At 36.9% G+C, this 23,057-nt stretch overlaps 1 protein-coding gene across 1 annotated transcript in view; it reads left to right on the top strand.

The window, feature by feature from the left end:
- Nucleotides 1–632: 632 nt before the first annotated feature.
- LOC139970653 (synaptotagmin-5-like) overlaps nt 633–23,057 on the top strand; it is a 57,059-nt gene continuing 34,634 nt past the window's right edge. Inside the window, exons 1-3 of the mRNA XM_071976528.1 lie at nt 633–1,064; nt 11,333–11,470; nt 12,208–12,426. Of these exons, the coding sequence (XP_071832629.1) occupies nt 1,064; nt 11,333–11,470; nt 12,208–12,426 (358 nt within the window). The 5' untranslated portion in view covers nt 633–1,063. The remainder of the gene's footprint in view (nt 1,065–11,332; nt 11,471–12,207; nt 12,427–23,057) is intronic.

Below are 23,057 nucleotides of genomic sequence, written 5' to 3'. Positions count from 1 at the left end.
AACATATTTCTACCCTCGCATACTTATATAAGGTGAAATTTCAAAAAGAGGTAATATAAGTTTTCAACGGGATTAACGGTTGTTACTGCTGATTACTGGTCTTTAACATACAATAACAGCGTCATTACGAATCGGCATGATTGTATCAATCTTTACTTCTATAGAGCAAGATTGAGGCTTGCTCCAAATTTGGTCATGATCACTTAGTTCTCTCCGGTTACACGAACGCTTTTCATCAAAGACGGACCACTACAAGTACTAAGAAACAACGATAGATAACATTTTAACTACACTTGAAACGCGATTTTGTTTAGGTAATGTTACATATATGTCTCCTGTGATAAAGTAGACCAATTGATCAGATAAACAAAGGCGATTCGTTCGATCCTCCTATTCTGCCAATCGTATATAGTTAAAACAATGGTTCTTTACGTACACGTATGCCATGTACAAGTATGGCATATTGCAAATCGATTGATTTTTAATATAATAAATCAGGAACAAAAGATACTAGAGTACCGACCCTAAATGACACACTGACGGAAAACCCAAGGTCTCTGATTGGCTCGTCAGAAATGCAGCTGTTCGCTGGAAGCTTTCATAGGTCTTCCCTATATAACAACATTAACACTTATTCTTCCATTGGCAGTAAAACTCAGAAGCAGCAGCTTAAAGGTTCGGTGGGATCATAATTTACAACAGACTCTGCCTTTAAAATCGAGGACTCGTAGGTCATATTTATGTGTAATTTAGTGTGGGAGTGTGTATCGTCTGCAGGGCTGATATTTATATACACTTGGATGCATGAGGTAGATCTAAATGTCAAAGTCATATATAGAACAAATGTAAAGCTATTTTTTATTTTATCTCGGACAAGTCGTATATTTCGATTGTAAAACGTACTTAGGTCATTTCGTGTGAAGCTGTCTCACTTTGGAAGAGGGTACGGATAGACGGATGTCTAACTTCTTTGGATCATGTGTGATATGTACCTGACTTAAAGGATACGTACCTGGCTTAAAGGATATGTACCTGACTTAGGATATGGTTACGACCGTCCAGGAGTAAGTATGACAGCAATTTAAACCATAATTTTATATTTATATCCATGTATCGAATTAAAAATTAAACGTAATATATTGTGCAATGATCCCACCTTCATATTATTATTTTTTAATTATGTATGACTGGTCAACTCTCTGTATGTTACCGGGTAATTAAGGAGTCAATTCACAGTCACTTTGAGTCACATATAAACTCTTAATATACGCGCCAAGTTTAGTCTATAGAACTGTATTAATTTGTCAGAACACAGGGATGTAACAGACAATATAAAGTTCCTTCGTTATAAGCAGTGGTGTCGCCAAGGGGGTGGGGGATAGGGCGCATTCCCTTCAAAAATTTTCATTTCCCTTGGTCCCTCCCCACCCCTAGCGAACACAATTTGCCATGTCAAAATATAGATAGGGCTGGAGATTTCATAACTTTTTACTTCTACATACGACAATTATGTAACTTACAATTGTTTCATTTAATTACGCTGACCTACAAAATTATACTGACTTGACTGGCTGATATAAGCTATTTACCGTTTCGAAACCATGAGCACTGCAACGCTTTAGGAGACTTCGCCCTGGACTCGCTAGCTCGTTTGCAGTACTCGCATTCTGTGCCCCGGGTATATTGCTATGAGTTTGGAGTGCCCCCGCCCCACACACATATTTCCTAACATCTGGAGACAACACGGATTTATATACCATAAACACATTCCAATACAAATGCAAGATATTGAGAAGTAGATGATTAAACGATGACAATATATATAACTTAAAGTAGCGTCGGATTAGTTATTCGTAATCATCCATGGAACACACACAAAAATGTCCTTCAAAATATTATTCTCGGTGGCGACAAATGGAGATTATCTTCCTCCTGGTTACGCGGGATGCAAAACACTATAGCTTTGACACTCATCCTCAGATCAGGGATCAAAGACAATTTATAGTATTAAATAACAAGAATAAAACATTTTATAAAGGAAGGTTTCTGCCGTGGGGTCATTGATGACGATTTCCATATACTGGGGTCTGGGGGCGGGGGGGGTCTCCCCCAGGAGGAAAATATTTAGACTTCAGATGGTCCATTCTGACGCATTTTTAGGCTAGAAAATAGGTCGATATAGGTAGTGCTATAAATGCAAGATTTGTGCTAATGAATAAAAATATTTTTTTTTCCCCAAATGACTTCGGTACGGGCCTCAACTCTTACGGGATGGCAAGAGGTGAATCAAGAGGCGAATTATAAATGATGGGGTGCTGCCTTTGGGCCACTGAAATCAACTCTCATATAGGGGGATTAGGGGTTCTCCCCCAGAAAAATGAAAATTTGGACGTTGCGTTTGGAGGCATATTTATACTACACGTTAGGTCTATGTAAGTAATTCTGATCGCAAGGTTATGCTAGTAAATAGCAAAAGTTGGAAAAACCAGAAGTAGTGGTCCTTGAATAATTCCCCGCCGGAATGAATTATCCCCAGACTGTCGTGCGCCACTGGCAATCATGGTCTAGCACAGGTTGATTTTTGTTGACAGTTAAAACATTAACAATATAAAACTGGTGAAAACCTTATCTATATAGAAGTGGTTAAAACTTACCTATTTTAACTGGTTAAAACCATACCTATATAAAAAAGAGTTAAAACCTTACCTGTAAGGAACTGGTGAAAACATTACCAATATAAAACTGATTAAGAACCTTACCTATATTAAACTGGTTAAAACCTTACCGATATAAAACTGGTTACAACCTTACCTATATAAAACTGCTTTGAAGAGTTCTGGAAAGAATCAATTATTATACGACATACAGGCAACATCCCATAAATACGAGCTCCCTCAGCAATATGTACTGCGTGATAATACGGACTAACTTAATTGTAAGGAAATCAAATTTACCTCTGTTAGGTGAAAATCATTTTCTCTGTGGGTTACCTTAATGATTTAAAAGACAAGGCGTGTTACGTAGTCGAGCACTGCGCCAGAATGACTCTTTCGTCCAGATTGAAGACATGAATGGTAGAGACCATAAAGTTTATAGTGATAGCAACATCGATCAGATCAAGGTTGTGTGAGAATGAAAGTGGGAGGGGCGGGGGCTACACCAAGTGGTCTAATTGTCACTCCTGATTGTAAAACTTGTCGACTGAACCATGTCCCCTCCCCCACTTACTTGTGCACGCCACTAGTCTATATACATATAATTTCCCCTTCGGTGTTTCAAATGAGCTAAGTTTGAAACTGAAGGATCTTTATATGACGGGGGGGGGGGGGTGCCTGTAATATCATAAAACCTATCAAAATTCTAAACCCTAAGTTACCCTGAAATGCTTCTTTTGAAGTGGCAAACGCCAAAGTCACTTCAAAACTGACCGACAAAATGAACTAAACTCACACAGAGTATTTATTACCAAAGTACGTTTGGGGCTACTTATGTGGACCTCATTTATAGTCTACATATGCTTCAGAAATGCACATTATCGGGGTGGGGTGGGGGGTGGGGAATACCACCCTTTTTACAGGAAATGACCAAAGGGCACCAGCATTCCTTTATAAAATCCATGGTTCACTGCTGGCTCTCCCATAAAGGTTTAAGACCCTACCGTATAGGCAGTAGGGGACAATTTCTAATTTATTATTATTTTTAACACAACTTTTCTTTAGAGCTACTTAATAGACCTAAATTGTAATCTAGTCTCATTATGCACCATTGGCGTCTAAAATGTTATTCTTTTTGTGGGGAAGGCCCCCTCTGACCCAAGACCACTACATATGAGTCTTCTTCAATTTCCCCAGGGCAGTCCTCCTCCTTTATAAAATGTGTCTTTCGCCATAGACCCTCCCATAAAAGTAGGGCTCCCTACTGTTGAATATGACAATCACCTTTTTGTGGATCAGCAAGTTAGCCACATATGTAAGTCGACAATGTTTCATATCAGGCGGGTGGGGCAACTTAGGAAATATCTCGATAGGTCTGCTACTGAGAAACTTAATCATGCTGTAATCTCGAGTAGGCTTGATTATAGCAATTCTCTTCTATTTGGTGTAGCTACATCCCAATTATCGAGATTGCAAAGGATCCATAACACGGCAGCTCGAATCATCCATAGGCCGAACAGGTGTACCCCATCACTCCTATACTATAAGAGCTATACTGGTTACCAATAAGAATCCGGTTTGACTACAAAATTCTCATTCTAGCTTTGAGTTCCAATCAATTGTCACGTACAAGATCTTTCGGTGACCGTAGCTTTCTGAATGCTGCACCACATTTATCGGACTCACTCCCGGTTGAACTTAGTTCTTTGGATTATATTATTTAATTCAAGCGCTGTCTTAGAACTTTTCTTTTCTCTCAACTGTAGTAGTTTTTGAGCCTTCAGCAAGCGCGTTAAGTGCATTGAACAACTTCTGTTGGAGTCTGCGCTATATAAGACAAGTTATTATTATTATCATCATCATCGTCATCGTCGTCGTCGTAGTCGTCGTCGTCGTCATCATCATCATCATTATCATCATTATTATTATTGTTAATAACATTATTTAGCCGGTAAATTCTCTAAATTTGACCGGTTGTATTACAGAAAACTGGCAACCCTTCTGTAGGCTGTAAACTTCGAATTGATATTGCTACTTCCACCGTGTCACGGATTTGGCTAGGCCACCCTAGAATTAGCATATTTTGTGAGTGACTTATTATTTATACTTGAATAATTTCTAACCAACGAATCAATATTAGGCTAATCATATGCATAATTTTAAACATTTTACATGGCTAAAATCTCGGCCAATTGGGTACAATTTGAAAGCCTTGTGGCCTCTTAAGTCCACAATATCGTAACGCTTACAGGGACTTCGCCAATGGACCCCATGCAGACATCGCGCAGGGCGTTCCCGTTGACAGGTCAATAATTCCGTCCTGTCTCATGAAAGCATGTCATGCCCGCTATACCTTCAATACCTGTCATTATTAATGCTTGGCATACCCGCTATGCCTTCAATGTCTAGTAATGTTAGCATGTCATAACCGTTTTACCTCCATTATTTTTTTCTTAATGTAAGCATGTCGTGCCCGCTATGTCTTCAATACATGTCATAATATTAGCATTCCGCATGCCATCAATGCATCCTTATGTAAGCATGCCATACCCTCTTACCTTCCATCCTAGTAAATAAGCATATCATACCAGCCATGCCTTAAATGCCTGTCATAATATAAGCATACCACAGCTGTTATACCTTCAATGCTGAGTAATGCAAGCATGTCGTACCCACTAAATTTTACCTGCCAATATACAATACTAAACGTCCATTCATCTTCGTACATGATGTAAACGCAATTATCCAACAACATTCGTGGCCATAGTACCAGCATGGAACTACGTATTTCCTACTGCGACATATTATCACTAACATACAATATGCTGTACTGACACCGAGGCTAAGGTTAAGTCTTTGCATTCTACGTGTGGATCTATACAAGCTCAGTTATCACGTAAATTGTAATTATTGCACATTTGATTGAATACTTACATTTTGTAAGAAGTGGTGGATCATTATTGTTTTCGGATTTGATATGGAAATGAAAAAGCGGAAACGGTATATATATATCTATAAATATATATCTATATGTATATATCTAACTATATAAATAAACACACACACACACACACACACACACATATATATATATATATATTTTCCCATCTTCCTCGTCAGGAAATAGATAACAATATAGTCAATTATGTATAGTGCATACGAAAGTTGTAGTATTAATGTTGACTATCCAGGTTCAAAGATATAGGAGGTTCTAAAATAAGTTATATATGACGATCCATGTTGAAATAGTTGATTGTTTGCTCGTTTATATGGTTCTACAAATGTAAAACTCTTCCTAAACATATATATATATATATATATATATATATATATATATATATATATATATATATATATATATATATATATATATATATATAACAAGCAGGACAATAATACATTTCAGCTTGAAGCAAACTATGACGTTGAATCGATTAACACAATAAATAAACTGACTTTACTGCCTTTACTACCATCGATTTTATCTATACTGAATTTCCCTGTTGTGCTACATAACGTATATATATATATGATGACCTTGGCATACGGTGTTAAATTATATGGGAACATACCAACTGCTCTGTAAGCAGGCGAGGAATTTGAAACAATTTGAGCTATGAATAATGTCACGTAAACAAAACATAACAACCATTCTCATTCGAATAGAATATTAGACTAGAATATTAGACCAGTACTCGAATGACATCCATCAGTTGAAGAAATATAAGTTAAGATATGGGTGACTTTAGGAAGAATTATATTATTGATATGTCATGGTACATGCAAAAACTCGAGCACCAATGGTACTAGACACACAGTCATCAACTCTACGTATTTGCAATGTAAAGCATACCAAGGTGGCTTGGAGGGTAAACACCACCATAAATACTGTGTTATCAAGTTTTTATCACAAACAAAGTAACACATTTCCTATGGTGCATTCCATCGATAGCACACTAAAAATCACAAAAAGTTCAACAAATACAACAACAACAACAACCCGCCTCACACCACCACCTTCTAAAAAAGAACAATAAAAAAAAAACGAGTTGAAAATAGGAAGTGAGTATATAACAGATAGCAAATAAAATAAGAAGCAAAAAGATGAGATACCTACTGAAATAAACCGAACCATGTAATGAAAACGTATTACAAGTATCTTTTAAATAGTGACATTCAGACCGATGTACAGATGGTGCAGTACACATTAAACAATAAGCAGTGATATTCAGACCAATGTACAGGTGGCGTTGTACGCATTACACAATAAATAGTGACATTCAGACCGATGTACAGGTGGCGCAGTACGCATTACACAATAAATAGTGACATTCAGACCGATGTACAAGTGGCGCAGTACACATTACACAATAAATAGTGACATTCAGACCGATGCACAGGTGGCGCAGTACGCATTACACAATAAATAGTGACATTCAGACCGATGTACAAGTGGCGCAGTACACATTACACAATAAATAGTGACATTCAGACCGATGTACAAGTGGCGCAGTACACATTACACAATAAATAGTGACATTCAGACCGATGTACAAGTGGTGGAGGACACATTAAACAATAAATAGTTACATTCAGACCGATGCACAGGTGGCGCAGTACACATTACACAATAAATAGTGACATTCAGACCGATGTACAAGTGGCGCAGTACACATTACACAATAAATAGTGACATTCAGACCGATGTACAAGTGGCGCAGTACACATTACACAATAAATAGTGACATTCAGACCGATGCACAGGTGGCGCAGTACACATTACACAATAAATAGTGACATTCAGACCGATGTACAAGTGGCGCAGTACACATTACACAATAAATAGTGACATTCAGACCGATGTACAAGTGGCGCAGTACACATTACACAATAAATAGTGACATTCAGACCGATGTACAAGTGGCGCAGTACACATTACACAATAAATAGTGACATTCAGACCGATGTACAAGTGGTGGAGGACACATTAAACAATAAATAGTTACATTCAGACCGATGCACAGGTGGCGCAGTACGCATTACACAATAAATAGTGACATTCAGACCGATGCACAGGTGGCGCAGTACGCATTAAACAATAAATAGTTACATTCAGACCGATGTACAGGTGGCCCACAATAAATAGTGACATTCAGACCGATGTACAGGTGGTGCAGAACACATTAAACAATAAATAGTGACATTCAGACCGATGCACAGGTGGCGCAGTACGCATTACACAATAAATAGTGACATAGTTGGGAAATATGTAAATACTCGTACGTCCGTTGTACAAACCTTTAACTCACAAGATGTGAATAAAGTTAGAATATACACAGTCTATAGTAACGTTTTAGTAAAAATATTTCGTCTCTAATATCGGATAGTTTTTTTTGAACCCTCCAGGAAACTCTAAGGATTACAAGGTATACGGAACTAAACATTTGATTGGTGCCACTCTTTTTTGCTCCTCTCCGTATATAGGACTTGGCTTCAATGAAACCACAGCAACACCCCATCCTTTATCAAATACTTCATTCAGATCTTGCCCTTCCATAAATGTTCATGACGCTACTTAAATCAGCCGGGGAATTGTGGAGTTGATCATTTTTATTAGCACAAACTTGCGTTTATAGGTTCTGGTATAAACCTAAATGTATGCCACCAGAACGCACCTTTTGATGTTTAAAACTATACTTATTTTTTTTTGGGGGGGGGGGAGAGGGGAGGGAAAATGACCATAGTGCAGCCCCTCTCCTTTCATTAAATGATCATTCGCCTCCTGCCTTACCACAAAAGTTCAGCCCCATGCCTTAATCAGTCTGGAAAATTTTGAATTGGCCGCCAACCTTTGAAATCTTGTCAACGCCACAGAGAAGAGGGCTTTGTTAATTCAGAATTGAATATGAAACATTTAGGAACTCTAAAATAAATTCCAGTGTCTATAGGCATATGAAACTGGCTGTACTAAGAGTGTGGGGAAATGCCCAAATAATCAAACATATTGAATAGGTTCCAATGATCTGCTGTTCTGGACTGATTGGAAACGTTTCAATGGCAACTTTTACATTCCTGACTGATCAAACGTACATCCCACGAAACAGCTGAGAAGTGTGATAATTAGTTCTCCCACTAACCCAGGGTTAGGGTTAACCAATTTATTTTGTTCGTACATTTTATTTGTTCCTAGAAATTTCAACTTTTCACTCTGAAAGTTTTGAAGTTTTATCCAAAAATGTTAACTATCTTTTCTCAAAATTTCCACTATACTTTCAAAATAACGACATGTGCATTTTCAATCGCAATAGGGGATGGGGTATAACGTTTGACAAGCGCACGATCTTTCCCTTTTTTGTATTATTTTATCATGTGGGTGAAGACCCCTTTTCTTTAATTACCATCTCTCCCAGTTGTGAATTCTAAAAACGGCCCCGTATGGAGCTGGTTATATACAAGTTATGTGGTCTGATATCGCAAAATGATCAACAAACCACTGATTAATCATGGCAAACGTAAGAGCTTGACATGAACTACAACGTTTTGTCAAAATATGCGAAGAAATTAATCTCTCAAAATTTAGTCAGTCGATCTGATTATTTCAACTGTTGAACAGTGTACACTTGTGAAACGTCAGAACCGAAGTGGAACTATTACATCATCAACCGGATGTAATGCCCCCTCTCCTTCCCCACTCGGCCTTTTAGAGATATTTGGTCATTTGTTACCGAGCGAAATGGGTTGTACTCTAGTACATATAATAAATCACAAATGTAAGGCGATGTGTGTTTGTCTAAACACTGTTGTGTATAGGTTCTGTATGGTCTTTGCATGTAATCCGAGCAACTCCTCACCATGCAGAAGGCCACGTTACCGAAATCCCAGATCTGGCTTTATATCTGGTTTAATCTGGCCATATCATGCCATTATATGGCATATGAAACCAGATAAACCCTGATATAAAGACTATCCAGATATGCAGATGAAATTCTATCCGACCATATAAAGCCAAATATAACTGGATATGTTGATATTTTGTGTACAGCTAAGAAGTTTGCTGATGACACCAAATTATATTCTGAGGTCTCTTCCAAAAGCGATTCTGAGAAATTTCAAACGGATTTGAATAAGGTTTTTTGGTCTCAGGGATGGCAAATGCTTTTTAATATTGATAAATGCAAGGTGATGCATATTGGTAGTAGTAACCAAAAGTATACCTACAAACTTAATGGTGTGGAGTTACAGGAGGTCTTTGTTGAAAGAGACCTAGGTATCTACATTGACTCATCTCTGCAACCTTCTAAACATTGTCTCGAAGCTGTTAAAGAGGTAATAGGGTTCTAGGTATGATCAAGAGAAACTTCAGTTTTCTGAAAGAGGACATAGTAGTTAGGCTTAATAAGCAGTTGGTTAGGCCTCATCTGTGGTATGCTGTGCAGACTTGGAACCCATATTTTTTGACAACTTATCCTTCACCGACTTTTTCATGTTTGCTAATAGTAGTTGTACCAGAGGTCATTGTCTTAAACTCCAAAAGTCACAAAGTATGATTAATATTCGGCATAACTGTGTTTTCTAATAGGGTTGTGAATGAGTGGAACGGTTTGCATGAGAAAGTTGTACTTGCAAAGTAGTGTGAATGGGTTTAAGCATGCTTTGGACAAGCACTTTAAGCATTGTAATCTGGTCTGAGTGTTTGTGTCTTCAGTTTTTCTCTCTCATATGAGGGTCCTTAATGGGGACTTGAGTGTCCCTCCTGATCCTTTTTTCTACTAAACTAAACTAAACTGATCCAGATGTACAGATTAAGTTTTATCTGGCCATATAAAGCCAAATATAACTGGATATGTAGTCGATACAGATATTCAGATTTACATGTATAAGACTGTATGCTCTTATACATAGTGTATTTTCATTGAGGTTATAGCATTGCCTTATATTGTGGTACTGCACATGTATATACCTATACATACGTTTATATACGTTTTGGAACAGATAGAAACAACAACGACATTTTGGGACTGAATCTGGATACAGAATGGGACATATATCGCCCTCCAAGGAACAAATATATTATAAATAAAAGAATAGTATCAACATCTACAGGACTACAGAAAAATAAAGAACTTAACCTTCAAGTATTATTTTAAGCGTTCTGGTACCGCTCGATGCCAGTTTATTTTAGAAATACGTGTATATGAATAACTATATGTAATGGACAAGAATGTATCTATCTATAGAGCTTAAAACGTTCAGTATGTAACCTGTATGTCATGTAGAATACATACCCGAGTAAATATATATCATTGATAAGAATGTATCTATCTATAGAGCTAACACGTTCAGTATGTAACCTGTATGTCATGTAGAATACAGGCATAAGTAACTATATATGTGTCATGGACAAGACTTCATCCAATCATTGGCTTAATACGTTCAGTAATATGACACACAGACAGAGAAAGTAAGTGTAATTAACAAGAGTGCATCCCTCTATAATGCTCATGTGTACGTTTAATAAACTGTATGTCAATGTAGAAAACAGACCCGAGTAACACATTGCAAGTCCAATAGCACATTAACGACTTCCATAAATGTTATTGATTCTTTTGGACGAAACAAATATTTCAAGACCCTCACAATTCAGTAAATATATATATATATATATGTGTTTTTTTCAGTGGTCTTGGCACTTGTAGTGTGTTTAACATTACTGTGTGTATTCATCATTGCTTTGGCTATCTACTGTATCATCAGGAGAAAACGAAAATCACCAAACTTTGGGTTTGAACATAATGACGAAGAGAGGATAATTCCCAGTGAGTACAGAAAAGCTAAGCATAATGGATGACGTACACATTTATCTCAAAATTAGAAGAGTAAGCTATTTTGAAATTCACATTCGTACCACTTTCCTATTTGCCCTCTACCATATTTAGTGACAAGGAACTACCAAAGGTTGTACTCTTTTGCAGTTTTTCAACTGTTTTTATCCTGTTTAAATTAGTTTTACTTTAATTTCGACTTTTAACATGTTCTTTTATTCGTTTTCAACATCCGGGTTCTGTATTTATACATTCGTATCTTGTTTCATGACATTTTGGCTGAACAAATTTTTGAAATATTTTATATATATAAATAATAATATAATAAATGTAATATAATTATATATATATATATATGATATATATATATATAAATATAATATAATTATTATCTTACCCAGTTATCTGAACGCATGAAACTCATAGTAGCAACTACTAGTGTTCCACTAGTCTCAACTACTTATCACCTACATATCTATATATATATATATATATATATATATATATATATATATATATATATATATATATATATATATATAACATATATAACATATATATATATATATACATATCAATATATATATATATATATATATATATATATATATATATATATATATATATATATATTTAAATATTTATATATACATCTCTCTCTTCAGTCTCCTCACCTCCCCTTTCACCGAATGAAAACAAATTGCTTTACTCCTTTGCGTTTACTTTTCTAGCTATACCAAAGAAAATCACCACAATTTCCGTACAATCTAAGATATCAAAAGCTAAGACTAACACCACATGGGCTAATGAAGACGTGGGTAACATCCACCATAATGGTGACACGGCCAATGGAGGACCTCCAGAGCGTCACGAGGGCGGACGCGGTTCACGAAAGAGATACGAGCGAATATTAACCGAATCTGATACGGGAAAGAGGTCTAAACAAAAAGGTAAGTAAACAATTACCATGGTTATAATTAGTTTGAAAATATCAATTTCGCGCCACATTACCTAAATCTACACTTTAAAAGTACCCCCGTTAATGTCACTTCTCGTTTTGTTGCCATAATTGTTGTGACGTCAGAGATGCAAACATGCAACAAAAAAAAGACCTCTTAGTTTTTGAGGAATAAGCAGTATTTTCCTCTCACCGTCGTATACTGTATATGAAATACATGCAATACATGTAACACGTAATACGTGGAATCTATAAGCTATAACTGAATTAATGGCTTACTTATAAGACATATTGCTGCTCAGTTTTACTTAAGTAAAACATAACTTAACTGACTAATAATGCTGGCTTGAGTGCATAAGTAGTATCGAGCATTAAATATATATATATATATATATATATATATATATATATATATATATATATATATATATATATATATATATATATATATTATACAGTATACGGTAACTTACAACATGTTGTTACTCGAGTTTCGCGCCTGCAATTTGCGCCGATTATCAAACAACTGGACGTAAACATTCGTGTATGTGACCTTACTTCTTCCTAGCCTGGTCGGGTGGTTTGTTGACATGGAGGTGAGCTCTGTTTATTGTTTATACTGTCCTTGGTACGTAAGATTGCCAGCTTTTCTTCTAAGCAGATGTTGCACTGACCCGATTTACGTTTGTGTGTGTTCGATCCCTTTACTATCTCCAGCTTATACTGTGGCTAATTCCCCCTCTTTCAGGTTCCCAAACGTACTTTGACAGTTCTGTTTCTTTTTGGTACTTTTCGTGCCTGGGATGTATTGTGTGGTTGTTGAATCGCTGCTTAAAGGGTCGACCTGAAATGCCGATGTACGACTTAGATTCTGTGTCCGATGTGACTTGGGCTTTATATACTATTGCGCTGGTTAAACATTTACCGTGTAAGGACAGCTTTCTGCAGATCAACAGTTCCATGACGTAGTAGGGGTTGAATTGCTGGTCTGCTTGGTAATGTTAGAAATATGGGATTGAATGATTGACTTCATAATTATCGTGCAGCTGTAGCTGACTTTCACGGTGTTTCTGATAAATATTTTGTGAAGCCTGTGGTCCCGAGACTCCGAGAGAAGTGCTTTCAGGAAGGTACTCCTCCAGGAAGGTACATCCAGGAAGGTACCTCCTGCATTGGTTTTCACGTCCATACTGAATGGGGCATTGAACCAGATGATGTTCCTGGTGCGGGTTCTTGTTTATTGTGCGCTGGCGTTCGCTACCTTGTTTGGGTTGGGTGTATTGTGTGGATTCTGTGTATCCACTAGATTTCAGGGCTTCGTCATATACGCGAGCGGCAGTATTGAAAACGTCTCGGTTTGATGATAGCATATTCTTTGCTTACAGCGACGGGGATGTGCCTGATTATAGGTGGTGGGTGGTTGGATTTTGCGTTGATGTACATGGGTTTCCTGTATAGTTGGTGTATGCCGGATTCAAGGTTGAGGTTGATGTCTAGGTAGTTGGTTGGTTGGATTTCGCGTTGATGTACATGGGTAGGTCATCGGGTTTCCTGTATAGTTGGTGTATGCCGGATTCAAGGTTGAGGTTGATGTCTAGGTAGTTGGTTGGTTGGATTTCGCGTTGATGTACATGGGTAGGTCATCGGGTTTCCTGTATAGTTGGTGTATGCCGGATTCAAGGTTGAGGTTGATGTCTAGGTAGTTGGTTGGTTGGATTTCGCGTTGATGTACATGGGTAGGTCATCGGGTTTCCTGTATAGTTGGTGTATGCCGGATTCAAGGTTGAGGTTGATGTTTAGGTACCGTAGTTGACTGATGTGACGTTGGCTTGGACGGTTATTTGTAGGCCAAATGACTGGAAAATCTGGATCACTTGCTTTCTTACGCATTCTGCTTTGGGTCATTTGTGGTTTTTCATGACAACAAAACCGTCGTCCCTATAAAGGCCTACGCTGGTCAGGTTAAGTTTCTGTTCTAGGTGATGGAGGATGAGCAAGCCTACAAGCTCACATATATTTATCAATCTATGGAAAGGTTTTCATAGATAGGAAAGGAAATTCAATACTTTCAGGGAAATGTTTAAAGCAATTGAATTACCGTCTTCTAAACACATTAATTTCACATCAGATGCAGATCTAGCCTAATTTGCATACAACATTACAACATACAGCATACAAATCTGTATATACCATATTTAACTTCTAAGTCACTTATTCCAGTTTAAATCGACGTACACAAATTCAAATCGACTGAACTCAGCGTTAATAGGCAAGCACCGATTTTATCCGGCATTAATCAGTTTAATTTGTCATTGACCTGTCTTGATCGGGAAATAATTTGAATCAGCGATTCTCACCCGAAAAGAAAATGCCAAATGTGATAAATTTCAATGCCATCACAATATGACAATTCATACCATAAACCATTTTTTGTCTTTTATTCTAATCGTAATTTTAGTTCGAATATAATGAAGACTTCTCGCCCTACAAGTAATATCCTCCTGAAAATATGAGTTTACATACAAATCCCAATTACGTCATCGCGACATGTGACTCCCTTTTTCATTTGCACAATTTATTTACGAAAATAATACTACAGTACACACGTTCGGTTGTCATAGTTACCGCGTACTTTATCGTTCTAAATTTTCATTTTTCATCCCGACACAACGGTGTTGAATACATCTGAATAATCATCCGTTTATGCAGGGCTAAATGACGTTATTTGATTCTGCTTCTATCATATAGAGTAGCAACAGTATTCGAATCCCTGTCTTGCATTAGGTGCCGAGCGCGAAATATTCTCTAAAATAACGATTTCTGGTTATACAATAAGTATGCCGTTTAGGATTCGAATACTGAAGATACCCTAAGCCTGTGTTGATACATCACAATAAGGGAGGCACGTGCCATATCGGTTCAGCAATCAGCTCTCGAGGACCATATATGTTTCAAGTCTAGTGTAAGATATATTGTTTTTTTGTGTGTAAATAACCGGATTGCTCGGTCGATATATCAAAGGCAGTTTTAGTCCGCAAACACTTTCCGCACACTTCTAGTGATGATGACTGTTGTTCACCATCAGTCAACGTTCAGAAAGTTAGCTCTTTATTATCAGTCTATTTCCAAAACTAATACAATGTGGTAATGTCTCGAAAACACAGACGGACGAAGTTTGTGTCTTTCTTTTCATCTCACAGGAGAGAAAATAGAGAAAATAATATGTATATCTACTTCTTGACCCTTCAACATACTACTGCCAGATTTCTGCAAAAAAGAATTTTTAGTATCAGTCAAACTAGATTGCAATTGAGCATGTTAACCATACGTTTCAACGTTTCTTCACGGAAGTATCCAAAATGTCCCTTGAGTGTCTGTGCAAAATCGTACCTCTAACTAGGCTTATTGATGAAAACCATGTGGAACAAAGTTTTAAGGTGAACGTTAGCATATTCTTTATCACTGTCGCATGCATGCAATTTGTTTCATCTCCAGCTATATACCACCAAATATATGCTGCTTGTACTTTTACATAAGCTTGGTATACTCTTATAGTAAATCATCGTGTGAAATACACCATCGTCTAATGTTAACACATCATCGTGTAAGCTATAGGAAAACACCGTATAAGATTAGCTCAGCATATTCTACGATCCTTTTGGGTCTTTTCGAACAATTCCAGATAAAAGTGGAAAACTTTCCACATCAATCTGCTTGGGCTTCCGGTAGTTTTATGATTAGATGTGTCCTGCACCCATATGATAGCATACAAAGCCGCATTGGCTTACAAATGACATGGTTTCTTTATAATACTCACGTGCGACATTGCAATAGCAAACACCCATAGATTAACCTATCATTAATGTCCATCACCTATTGACCGGCGTTCGGTTACATGTGGTATTATACCCACCTATTCTGGCTATTTCCAAATCATTTTATTGTCATTTCTTAGGGGTGGGGTAACGGGGATTAGAATCTTTAAAGTTGACTAGCATCTGACCGAGAAATAATCTTTTTTGGAAACATGCCTTGGACCATCGTTCGATTGTCTTTCTTTGCTTCTTTGGGAGGGCCTTTGCAAATGTTATCATTTTATCGAAATTTGGAACAAGGACGATGACTAAGTATGATGACCATGTATTATGAAGATGTTAAAGGTCATTAATTTGAGACAAAAACAACCGAGGCCGTAAATAAACCTTTTAACAGGGCAGCAGTGCCGCACCAAACATGCATCATGATCATTCCATATGTTGCACGTATTTAAAACGAATGCAAAGAACATTGTGGCAAACGGAGCATGTCTACTGGGACGTGAGGGGAAGAGAAGAGAGGAAGGGTAACCGGATGACCGTCCAAAAGAAGGGTAACCGGCTGACAGTCGAAACTTGTGTGGCTCAAATGCCAGTAGCCATGTACAGTCTTATACTAATTGATCATTTTTCTTATCTCAAAGAAAGAATGGCGATAATAATGTGAAATAGAAGGATCGGAAATACCTTGATTGTTAAATGGTTAAAGACAATGTTTCTTAATTTAAACATGGTGCATAAATGCATCAACGTAAAACACTTATTATTACGAAAACCCCTTGTCATTCCATCGCACTCAACCATTCCATCGCATTCATCATGTTCATAGCGAAGTATCAGCCTACCTAAGTATCGACGTATGTCGGGCCATACCTGTCAATAATTCAGTGGCGGACTGGACACATGGGCATTTGGACAATGCCCGGTGGGCCGGTTGGGCTGGGGAGCCTGGTAAAAATTACAGCCCATTTTCACAGTACTTAATAGAATACAGACAGGCTGTGTAGAAATATATTTTTAACTGTGGGAATCAGTTCATGAAATAACCATGTTAGTTAGTCTGTTAGTTCGCAACAAAAGAACGTGCTATTGGCAACCCGTCAGTGTTAATGGATTTTATTTAGGTTTTTTCCCATTTTTTTCAAGCATGTTGTCACAAAATGCTTGATAAACTAAATAACATCCAGTCTAAAACATATATTTTTGTCTATTTTTGTTTACGTTTAACTTTCCTCAGTTTAATCAAGTGTTGCTTCTGGAAAATTATTTTTGGGTCATTTTTAAATGATGATTGTAACCTACAAAATTGAGAAATATAGCACCATTTTACATCTAGGCATTCCTTAACTTAAAAAAAAATCGAAATGGCGAGGGGGACACCCCCTCCCCTTAGACCCTCCCCAGGACGGCGATCACTACGTAAGTAGCATATCAATGAATAATGGGCCGGTCTAGGTGGAAAATGCCCGGGCCGGTTTTAAGACACAGTCCGCCCCTGCCTGTGATTATCAACTTAACAGCTGATAACCGTAAAAGAGGTGATCTTTATGAAATCTTAAGATGGAAGATCAGTTTGCGACACAAACCGGGTGACTACCCACCATAGCTGAATGTATTCCCACTGCACCATATAACCAAGCACCCTCCACTCTTGCCTGCTGATTCTACAGATTATTAATATATTCAGAAATCGTGTCTCATATGTATTGCTATTGGATTCCATTTAGTGTAAAAAATGTTCTCTTTTTTTATGACAAAGTCAAATATGTACTGGGTTTTGTTCTAATGGGTCATTAATCGAAGGATGACCTCTCGCTAATTAGATCTTGTGCGACGAAATAAGTAAATGTCATCAGGGCATTACATGCAGACGTTATCTATTCAAATTTGTTTTATTGCGATATTTGTTTGCAATGGTTATTGCCGCAACTTAATAAATTCTTAACGGTTTAGTTGGTTTAACAGGTTATAAGTGTAGGTTTTAGTGTGATGAGAACGTTGTAAATGGATCGTTACTCAGCTACAGATCTGTGATTATACTACGTCATTATCAGGTATCTTAGATACCATCCAGGTGGTTAATTCATCTTTCATCGAGGCTCGGGATGAAATTATTGGAAGTTTTACATTATATCATGGCGAGGACAATGATAGTTGTAACCCTTATATTTGGTTATCCCACATACAATAATGAACCCAAACTTCAATTGTACAGTATATATTAAGTGAGTTAAGTGCACTCCACTGGCCACTACATTTGTGAAATTCCCACATGAGAAAGCAATATCGTCAGTAACCATTGAGACAGAATATGATATTACGTTATCAGATCACGACAGGGTTCATAGGCATTTTTCTTCAAAAAACGTATCCGCATCTCAAAAGCTACATTATGTATTTACTTTAAGAAAAGATGAAGATGCTTAGCTGATGAAGGCCTATAAAATTAAGCATTTTATCAATGTACTTTTCGATATCTTTGAGGCAACCAAAAATTCACAGCACGGGAATGAGGCACACTTAATTGTTTAAATAGCATTTGAGAGAACGCAGACCTTTTTGAACTGTACTGTATTGCCTTTCGATTTATGCGTTAAAATGCCCTCGTAAAAGTTAAATGTTTCAATATTCGGTGGTTAAATGAACTTGCATTAGATGAATGACTACTCTAAAGGAGTTAATTTTTACTCTCAATTTATTAAGTATAATTTACTAAGTTACAGCACATGATTCACCACATGTGGAATATATCTAATTATTTGACCATTAACTATTCACTTTATGTAAGACATGGTTTTATGAAACATTGAACTGAAATTAAATATATCACTGAACTACTGGAAGACAAGAACAGAATTACAAGTTGAACCTACTACATCATCATATGACATTTGCTTGTATAATATGATATTGTGTGTATAAGACGGTATTATTTATAAAGTGAATTGGGTGTTGTATGTATAGACGTCATTATCTATTATATACATGGAGTATTAAATGTATAAGACGGTATTATCAATAACATGAGGTATTGTACATGCAGGACGGTATTATATGTAACATGGTGTATTGCTGTCTAGCTTAACATAAACTTTGAACCGATGTCGTTATAGATCCTCCTGGTTCCATTAAGCGAATCTCAAAAGGCTCAGTGATATGTTACTAATGACTTATTGTCGAAGTTTCTTCTCACATGCTCCAGCGTGACCATAGCCTTTTAAAGCAAGTATATATATATATATATATATATATATATATATATATATATATATATATATATATATACATAAAGATACATTAATTGCCGGTCTGTTAACAAGCAAACTAGGAAGTTTTTCTCGGATTCTTTGCTTGTTTTTTAATCAGTCGTGAAGTCATCGTAGGATAATCAACTCCTCTTCCCTGAAGTTCTAACCTTAAAGAAATAAATCCAAAATACGCTAGGATACGAACCCTGCCTCATCCGTGAAACTACGATTGGATTTACAAGTAATATAAGGGATTTGGCGATCACATCTCTTACAAATAGATGTCTCATTTTACATTCTTGAGACCTTTTGACAAGATGAATATCTCTTTGTCCTTGGAGTGTTTGTTTGTGTGTGTATACGTTTGTGTTTTCTGTTTGTTATAGTTCGAAGAATACTGTCAAAGAGGCTTGTGTCTTCAATTCTTCAGATACAGTAAACTTCTACATAAGAATACTTAACAGAAAAAAAAGAGCCTCTCAAAATGTGACCAAAGTAAGAAACAAAGCAATTAAATTGCCCAAAGAAAACAGGTTAGCAGGTTGTATATGCAGTCATTTTACACGAGGGTATCCTTTATATGTGGTATTAAATCATATTATATATATTGTTCAAGCCTTTTGATCAGCTGAAGTTTTGCTCGAAAAGGAGAGTAATAATTAAGAAAAGTCAAAGTAGGCAAAAGATCTCCAACTCATGGATTTAAATAAAAATCATTTTAACAGCAACTCATAAATTGTGATCAGGTAAGAGTATGACTTGGCTGAATATTACCACAGTAAAATCGATGACCCTAATTGTAAATTCTGATTTTTTAGTTTAGTATCGTAGGCCAATCGAAGTCATATTTTTATGTCATTAGATTTTCGCTGGAAAAGTTTTTCATGATTGTTCCTGTAAAATCTCCATAGAGATAGAATAAGAACATAAACTAAGTTGTGCATCACTATGATGTGCTTACCAATAGCACGGATTTATATCACGTGTATATACGTGTATGTGCATCAAGTGCGCATTGTTCATGGTATGCGTTGTATTTTTGTCATAGCAATTGGTAATTACCAAAAAGTTCAGTCAATTTCTACGTTTCTCTGCGCAAACCTTATCATGTACCGTAATATTGTAATTATCTTATCCATTTACATGTAATTTATATGGGAATGAAACATTGTAGTCAGTTGGCTTAGCAGCCTATCTCTTTTGATTACTATAGCAACGGTTGCCGTGAAAATGCATGGTGTGAAAACTGACTGGTTACAGGGGTCCATTTTGGTTATAAAGGAAGAGGTCGTGGGGGTTCCATTTTGGGTCAAGTGACACACCCTGTCCGTCACTTGATGTGTGCGTGCGTGCGTAGGACCCTTGAAAATGAGTCGCGAACTCCGAAACCATTAGGCCAATGGATTGGGTACGGTATAAGACATAACGCATCAATGATTTGTAACGTCTTAGGGTCAAAGATCAGAGGACAAGGTCAAATAACCAAAGCAGCAGTTTTAGGAATTACGCACAAACAAAAATTACAAAATGGTCGAAAACCTCATGCCCATGTAAGATACCACACTCTTCATTTATACAGCATATTCAATATTGCAAACTCCAAAGGTCACATGGTCAACCGATATCAAAGTTTAAAAATCTGTAAAAACTCCTACCAAACAGTATGGCCTTGCGATTAAGAGATCACATTCATAATCACTACAAGGAAACTATGGTCAACAAATTCGTTCGAAACCATTGGAAAGAATCAAATCCCACCTCCCAATTCGCAACCAGATCCAAATACCTAATACAGATCCAAATATGAGATACCAATTCAACGGAATAATATTTGAGTAATGCAAAGTTTAAGAGAATCTGGTTCTGAGCGACAGCTTAGAATTGAAGAAAAAACAATTCACCAGCGTCACTATGCACGTAGGCCTATTTCATTTTTTTTTAATATTAAAGAGAGGTTAATGAAGCAATTCACATGTATTAGTGATTTGTTGGGGTTACCAGTTTTATGTTTAGGTAATAATATCCATATTCTAGTTGAGCTAGAGCTTACTAACGAGCGCCTACCTCTACATGTTCTGTTTCAGACTGTTTGGTTAAACTTTCGCGTATTAATTGTTCTTGCTGCTGCAGGTGATCGTGAAAGCATGTCTCGGTTTGTGTTTATTACGCAATAAGGTTGAATCCAGGCGATTGGAATAGGCTGTAAGAAGTTTTAGGTCGAGCGTTGGGTCTAGTGCGTGAATAATCGCATATGGTTCCTAAATTTTCATTTAAATCGAGAGAATACTTTAGGACTTAGGAGGAAGATGTCATTTGTGTTTAGGTTAATATAAAAGGATTAACACCCGGTCGGTTTGTTTATGGTTGTATGAATATTAATACAGCCTGAAGTCTACCTTTTAATGTAGCGCATGTCAAAAGTCGAAGACCAATGTAACCTATGTTACTTACTCTCCATATTGCAAAACTGAAAAGCGTTCACTGATCGTTGGTGACTAGTAAGCCCGTGCAATGCCCTCTTCTTCTTGTTTTTGAAATTATAAACTTGGGGGATGGCAACAGCAGAGCGACCTTTAACAAACTAGTTTAGCTCCAAATTTTTAGCTGTTAAGTTTCCTGACACATAAAAAAACACCCATTTGTATTCGCTTTGTCCAAAATCTGCAATGGAAGTCTTCTTGATCTAACGAGTTAATGTGATGCATGACTATCGCTGTAACACATCCCTGCTCATGCATACCTTCTGGCTTGGCTGAGTATTTAACTAGTAGAGAAAGTTGCTCATTGTCGGTTATTAGTTCATAACGTGTCATGGTCAGATGCCCATGAAATCATGCTAAACATGTCCGAGACGCTGTTGCAAACTTCTAAATTTCCAGAATGACCATGATCCGTGGCCTACTAGGATCCTTGAGCTGTATTGCGGGTCATCAACGATGGCAACAGGCATGGTTGGTACATAATACCATTATCAGTATACCTAATACATACATGTCCTGCCTAATTTAATTTCTCGATATACGTGTTTTTTCTTTCTTTCTTTTTATGAGCTGCACGCTCGTTTAAACAAGGGAATTGTTAATAATCTGTTTAAGAGACAAACAAATTTTGTATTTAGATCTGCTCCAAGCAATGCAAAAATGTTGTTTTGATCTTTGTAATGTACAAACTGTTTTGCACGGAGTTCAGGATAAAACTTTAAATTTAAATTTTACATTAATAGCTGATCAAACGTTCTTTAAGTTTCACATTTGAGAGTAGCATGGTGGGCTCATAATTGACGCACTTAAGAATTTGATCAACGATGTTTATCAAGGAAAAATCCAAATCACTCAACTGTACGTGTTTTTCATATGTGTGGTTCCTCAGCAATGTAATGATCTGAAAATATTTATTGTTTTGTGCACATGCAACGTACAACTGAGCAGAATTTGACCACAAAATGTCTGCCGTGTCATGTTCTCCAGCTCATACCCCTAAATTGACACATTCCTCGATAAGCTAACTGTAACTTTTGTGTAAGTATACATCTCTGAATCTGAATGCTGTTTGCTATGCTC

Source organism: Apostichopus japonicus, chromosome 8 (assembly GCF_037975245.1).
Source record: "Apostichopus japonicus isolate 1M-3 chromosome 8, ASM3797524v1, whole genome shotgun sequence".
In the NCBI taxonomy this organism is placed as follows: domain Eukaryota; kingdom Metazoa; phylum Echinodermata; class Holothuroidea; order Aspidochirotida; family Stichopodidae; genus Apostichopus; species Apostichopus japonicus.
The sequence above is the reverse complement of the archived record's forward strand: the minus strand, read 5'-3'. Positions and strand labels throughout refer to the sequence as shown.